The sequence below is a fragment of the Oculina patagonica genome, chromosome 3 (genome assembly GCF_052425735.1).
Source record: "Oculina patagonica isolate OP01 chromosome 3, crgOcupat, whole genome shotgun sequence".
NCBI classification, from domain to species: domain Eukaryota; kingdom Metazoa; phylum Cnidaria; class Anthozoa; order Scleractinia; family Oculinidae; genus Oculina; species Oculina patagonica.
The window spans coordinates 17,467,706-17,474,467 of NC_135760.1; the positions used below are offsets into that span (position 1 = coordinate 17,467,706).

A 6,762-nucleotide genomic window follows, 5' to 3' on the forward strand; every position below is an offset into this window, starting at 1 on the left:
TAAAGAGCTCCATTTAAAAGTTCAAGATGATCTACGACTAGAGAGAGTGGAACCCTGGTATCTTCAAACTGAGGTCGAGTCGACCTCAGTGTCAAGGTATCACTCAGTTAGCATACAGGTTTGAAAGCTTTATGCTAGCGACAAGTCTCTATTGTTTTGCCATGTCGTCGTTTAGGAGAGCTCATTCTTTTAAACGCCCAAGTTATTTGTGCTCTCAGCTATCATGGGCGGATCCAGAAAATGCAGAGAGAGGGGGGCGAGGAAATTGTGGATATAAAAGAACAGTAGAATACATTATCATTGTTACTTATTTTCGCGGGAACTTAATTTCGCGAAAATGCAACGGGCATATTTTGCGGGACTTGGCCAAAAAATACGCTAAAATGTGACATTTTAAAAATCGCGAAAATCGCGAAAATTAAATCCCGCGAAAAAAAATAACAATAAGTTACCTTCAGAGGTTCAGAGGTTCTCGGAATATCACTGCGCCATTTTGCTTTTTCGCACTATTACCACGCCCCTCGATGAAATACGCGGCTGCATATTTCGGTGGGAAATGAAATAAAACGATCCTTTCCACTGAAGAGTTTTTAATCTCGGAAATTGGGGCGAGGTCTTTTTCATTCTTCTTGTCAGTCGTCTCATTTTTCGCGCGCAAAAATTCGTGAACGCTTGCTGCGCAGGCTATCAGTCGCGCTTTGTTTTAACTAAGCTTTCCTCTCTGTATTTTCCAGATACGACTTAATGAGCAGCTTTCTCGTCAACCTCAACTTCCTTTTCACCCTTCTAAGAATTGAAATCTACAGAAATTCTTTCATTTGCCTAGCCGATTTTGGGCATTTGACTGAACCAGGAATTCAAACCGCACAAAGTCTTTATTGTTACTATTTTTTATTTTTTTTATTTTATTTTATTTATTTAATTTATTTATTGACACACAAAGAACACTACTTACTTAACAAATACATACACTACCTACGATGCTAATTAAAAGACATTACTTATTACATTATTTGATATACATTTTCTTTTTAAATAATAATGTCGCAATAACACGCCTTACAATACCTACTATAACAAATAGCACTCTTACAAAAAATATTACATTATATTACTATTACATTTTAAAGTTACGATCTATTTACAAAGTTCAATTTTTTACTACTAACTCTAATACTAACTGTATGTATTTTATTTTACTATGAAACGAAAAATAAATAAAAAAATAAATAAATAAATAAATAGATTGCGGCACAACCTCTGGGCAGGGGGCGGGGTAACTTGGGGGAACTCAGGCACAAAGTGTTGTCCATTTTGCTTTGAATTTCGTCAAACTATTATTTTTAACAGCGATTGTGCGTTCATAGAGAATCTTTTGATTGAGTAAGAGAAGGAAGATATCTAGATTCGGATATGCTGAATTCAACCAGGACAGAAAAATGTGATACTTGGCGATGATGAGGAAATGATTCAGGGCATAAAAATTACTTAAATCTGGTTTATAACCGTAAAAAATATCTGTGTCAATTAGGGTGATATTTTCTGAACGTTTTTCATTCCACCATGCAATAACTTTTTTCCAGAATAATTGTACCGTCGGACACTCATACAGCAAATGAGGCAAAGTTTCGTATGAAGAGCTACAACGATCACAACTGGGAGAACTTTTCAATTTCATTTTGTAAAGTCTGTTATTAGTGGGTAGAATGTTATGTATGACCTTGTATTGGAAACATCTGAGTTTATTTTCTATTGTAACTTTGAATGGCAATTCATAAATGGCTTTAGCAGGAAGACGGTTTTCTATAAGCTTAGTTTCTATGTTTGGGGCTTTAAACACTTTCATAACAAGCAGTTCGCGAGCAGATTTGGCGGTGACATTCGCAAGAGGAAGCTCATTACTGTCAACATCGGTAAGCATTCGTTCGGAATTTAAAATTGATTTTTTCCATTCTTCAGGGATCGCGGTGAGAAGGCCGTAATACGTTAAGAAGTTTACCGTCATACCATATCTATGTTGAAACTCAGACCAGGATAAAAACGTTCTGTTCTCATTTAGCAGATGACCGATTTTAATAACTCCTTTTCTATGCCAAGATGGATAGAAGACTGATTTACCATCTATTTTAATATAGCGGTTATTCCAAATAATTTCGTTTTCATATTCCTTAGCAGAAGAAGGGTCTTTAGAATGTAGCTCCTGCCAGACATTCAATACTTCCTTGTAAAAGGACGGTACATACGAGACGAAATTAAGATCAGATACATTAAAATTACATTCCAAAAGAAACGAACCACCATATTGGGATGTAGCAGATGAGAAGAGGGAGCACCATTTGTTATCACCAGCTTCATATAAACGTTTAACCCATGCTCCCTTTAAAGATTTGTTCATCATGTTGAAATCTACCATGTTAAGGCCCCCTTTCTCTATAGGACCAATAAGCGTGTTACGTTTGACCTTATCGGGCTTAAAGTTCCATATGAACTTGAAACAAATATCATTAACTTCACTAGAAAAATTTGGTGGTGTTGTGAGAACGGAGGTATTATAAACAAGCTTGGAGATAGCGAGGGTTTTGATGATACAAATTCTTCCCATTAAAGTTAAGCCTCTGGTCGTCCATTGGTTTAAAATTTTCTTTAGCGCAACAAGTTTTTCCTCGAAATTAATTTTGTAACTAACAGACTGATCATATGCGAAGGCCACACCTAGCGCGATTAGATATTTTTCAGGCCACGAAATATTAAATTTAGAACGTTGACCCAAGTTGCATTTAAGACTGCCCAGCCACATTCCCTCCGTTTTAGAAGTATTTATTTTTAAACCTGAACAGCCTCCAAAATCATTTAAAAGATTAAACAAGTGATTAGCAGAGCGATCATCTTTTATAAAGGCTGTGATATCATCCGCGTACATACTTAATTTTAATTCGGTGTCGTTTATTTTCAAACCACTAATATTTTCATTATTCCTAATCGCTTGACCAAGTACCTCAATTGCCAGGACAAATAAGAGCCCCGATAAGGGGCATCCTTGTCGGACTCCTCTTTGAAGCTGGAAGAAATCGGACGCAAATCCGTTATTTATCACACAGCTGGTGATATTGGAATAGAAGGTGTGGATCCATTTTTGGAAAATTGGCCCAAAGTTCATTAATTCAAGGACTTTAAACAGGTACTTCCACTCTAGGGAATCAAATGCTTTTTCAAAATCTATGAAAAGTAACATGCCAGGTAGTTGTTTTTTCTCGTAAAATTCAATTACATCAGATATTAGCCGAATATTTTCTCCTATAAAGCGGTTTTTAACGTACCCTGTTTGATCATTATTTATCAACGTTGGTAAGACTTTCTCTAATCGTTTTGCAATACATTTCGTTGCTATTTTGTAGTCAATATTCAACAACGTGATTGGCCGCCAATTTTTGAGAAGGAGGGTATCTTTATTCTTTTTAGGTAACAGAGAAATCACACCTCTCCTTTGCGAGAACGACATTTCACCTCTATGATAGGCTTCATTTAAACAGTCTATTAAAGGAGTTACCACGGAATCCCAGAAGCATAAGTAAAATTCTGTAGTCAGTCCATCTGAACCTGGGGTTTTGTTTTTCTCAAACGTTTTAAGAGCGGCTAAGCATTCTTCTTCAGTGATAAGGCCCTCGCAGGATTTTTGCTGCTCGCTATCAAGTCTCTGTACATTGTCAAGATTTAAGAATGACGGGGCTGAAGCATCAAATGTGTTATCTGTTATTTGTGAGGCATATAAAGCTTTATAAAAAGTTTCCATCTCACACAAGATCCTGTTCGGTTCCTCAACATACTCGTTTTGATCGGTTTTCAATTTAACAATATGCTTCCTTTCATGCGAGCGCTTCTCTAGATTCATAAAATATTTCGTGTTTCTTTCGCCATGTTCGCACCACCGTGCCCTGCTTCTTATAATCGCACCTTTTGTTTTATGTTCAGCGATTCTTTGAAGTTCAAGCTTGACACGTTCAATGTCTGTTGCTAAATTAGCTGCTAGCGGATTTTGATCCAAACGCGTATTTAATTGTTTTAACTTGCAGAGTAAATTTATTTCTTTTGATTTTTTTCCTTTAGCAAGACGTTTAGAGAAACGGATACAAAAATCTCTAATCTCCATTTTAATCATCTCCCAATAGAGTCTTTTGTCACTTGTTCCACTATGCTTTTTCTTGGCATGAAGTAAAAAGAATTTTAGGTTTGTTATAAATTCTTCATTGTCAAGAAGAGAGTTGTTAAATTTCCAAAACCCCAGGGCCAGCTTTTTTTTGCTTATTTTTATACGCGATTTCAGCATAAATTGGGGAATGGTCTGAGTCGTAATATGATAGCACATCCGTCATACTAGTACGTGGAACTAAATGTTTTGAAATAAGCCAATAGTCTAATCGACATCTTATTTTTCCTGAACTATTCTGCCAGGTAAAGCGCTTATCATTTGGATGATGAAATCTCCATATATCATCGAGATTTAAGTTGCCGCTCATTTCCTTTATGCTGTGGATAACTTTTTTCTTACCGCTGATATCTTTTCCACCTATTTTATCAATATTTTGGAGTGGACAATTAAAATCGCCTCCCATTATAAGATTTACATTCACATGAGGACGTAGCTTGCTCGTTAATTCGTTAAAAAAATTTAATTGTTGGTTTTGGTCATTGGGAGCGTAAACATTGGCTAAACAAAATTCTTCGTCTTGGAGTGTGAAGCGAACAATAAGCATTCTTCCGTTCTTATCATTAGTAATGCAAATATTCTCTGCTTTTAAGGTTGGTCGAAAAAGAATCATCACGCCTCTGCTATGTTTAGAGCCATGGGAAAAGCAAATGTCACCACCCCATTCTGCACGCCAAACGTTTTCGATTGTTTTGTCACTGTAGGTTTCCTGCAGAAAAATTAAGTCATATTTGCCATTATGAAGCCACCTAAATAAATTTCTGCGTTTGATCGACTTATTTATGCCTCTGATATTAAGGGAAACACATTTAAAACCCATTGCAAATGTAATTACGGCTCAACACCTGCACCAGAGCCCCAGCCAAAAAAAGTTGTCCCCAGATGTGGTGCCACCAAAAAAAGAAAGAAATACCACGAAACACTAAACAAAAATCTAATCAAGCCGTTAAACGACTTCATGTATAGAGGAGATAGCCTTAGTAAATAAAATAAATTCATCGATCGGAAAGGATCCCCTCTACGATTCCCCGCATTATAAAACTACAGAGTGACAATACTCAAAATTAATTTCATAGCATAAAGGGAAATATAACGATTGAAGCGGTCAGAACAGATAAATGAGTAAATGCGAAGTGTGAAAAATTAACATCGATCAGTAAATCCTATCCAAGTCTTCGTTATTATAAATTCTTATAGGATAGTCAGTTGCCTCTATTTTAACAAAGATTTTACCGTCTGTCGTCCAGGCGCTGTGCCAATGCTCCGACTTCTTTCGTTTCCACACTTTGGCAAACAGCTCGCGTCGCATTCTTGTTAGATTTTCGTTGATGTAAACAATGCCACCTCCATTAAACACTTGGTTCAGATTCTGACCTTTTAACTGCTTACGAGCTCCATATAGTTCTTTCTTTGCTCTATAGGATTTGAACCTGACAATAATTGGCTTGGGTTTACTGGAATTCTTGCTTGTTTGAAGCCTGTGACATATGTCTATATCGTCGGTGCGGATCGTAACGTTGAGCACATTTCCAAGTGCAGTAACTCGCTCTGCGATGTTTTCATCTGGCGTTTCTGGAATGCCATGAATTTCCAGGTTGTGTTTGCGGGTGTACTGCTCTAAATCATCCAGTTGGTTGATGGCAGTCCCCAAATCTTCGTACATTTCGTCACGTTCTTCGGTGGCTTCATTTAAACGCTTCTTCATAGATTTCATTTCTTTCTTTAGTGCTTCGTTTTCCGTCGTTATCGTTTCTATTTTGGCTATATGAAATTCCAATGACTTCTGGAGCTCAGAATACTGGTTACGTAAAGCCTTGTTTTCTTCGAGAAGTTTGTTTGTGTTATCTTGAATGGTGTTCAGAACTTTACGGATGTCCTCCTGCTCCAACATGTTGTCTTCCGTAAACTTCACGGACTTCGCGGGCGGTTTCTCAGAGCCAGGCGAGCTGCTGTCGCTACTTCTTTCACCACGTTTACCTGGGAAATAGTATGTTATTTGTCCCTCTTTTCCTTTATCCTTACTCTCCATTAAATATAACTGCGGGGAACAAGGTGGCAGACTACTGAAATGTGCTGCCGTCCGCCATGACACACCACGTGTCTCTCCACGTGTCTTCTATTAGCTGAAGAAAAAAATTTTTGTCGATCAGCATACATGGTGCCGAGGAGAAAATTTTATGTACGCACTGCGATCGATCGTGTAGACCCCGGAGTGGACTTCCAACCAAACCTACGAAATTTCCGAAACTAAAGCATGCAATACACCTTTACTTCTCTATCTCTCCTTGGGCGGCTTTGTCTGTGGCTTTAGTTTACTTCATTTATTAACAAAACTTGGATTTACAGGTTAACTTAATGACTGATAAATATGCTGACGAAAGCGAGCAAGCGACTCTTCTTAGCAAATCGAGGCATTAACCAGCGGACAACGTTTTATACGCATGCGAAAGACGGGATCTTGCCTCCCACACTTACCCGCTTATAACAACCCATTTTTTCAAATTTAGCCTAAACGGGATCTTATGTAAATGGTGCTTAGGAAAATTTTAGGCTACGCA

General features: G+C 37.6%; 1 protein-coding gene across 1 annotated transcript; it reads right to left on the reverse strand.

Annotated features, from left to right (window-relative positions):
- Window positions 1-5,008: 5,008 nt before the first annotated feature.
- Window positions 5,009-6,233, reverse strand: LOC144647521 (uncharacterized). The gene has a single exon (XM_078507318.1). It carries the CDS (start codon window positions 6,231-6,233, stop codon window positions 5,358-5,360), a length of 876 nt encoding a protein of 291 aa, XP_078363444.1. The 3' UTR covers window positions 5,009-5,357.
- Between the last annotated feature and the right edge of the window lie 529 nt (window positions 6,234-6,762).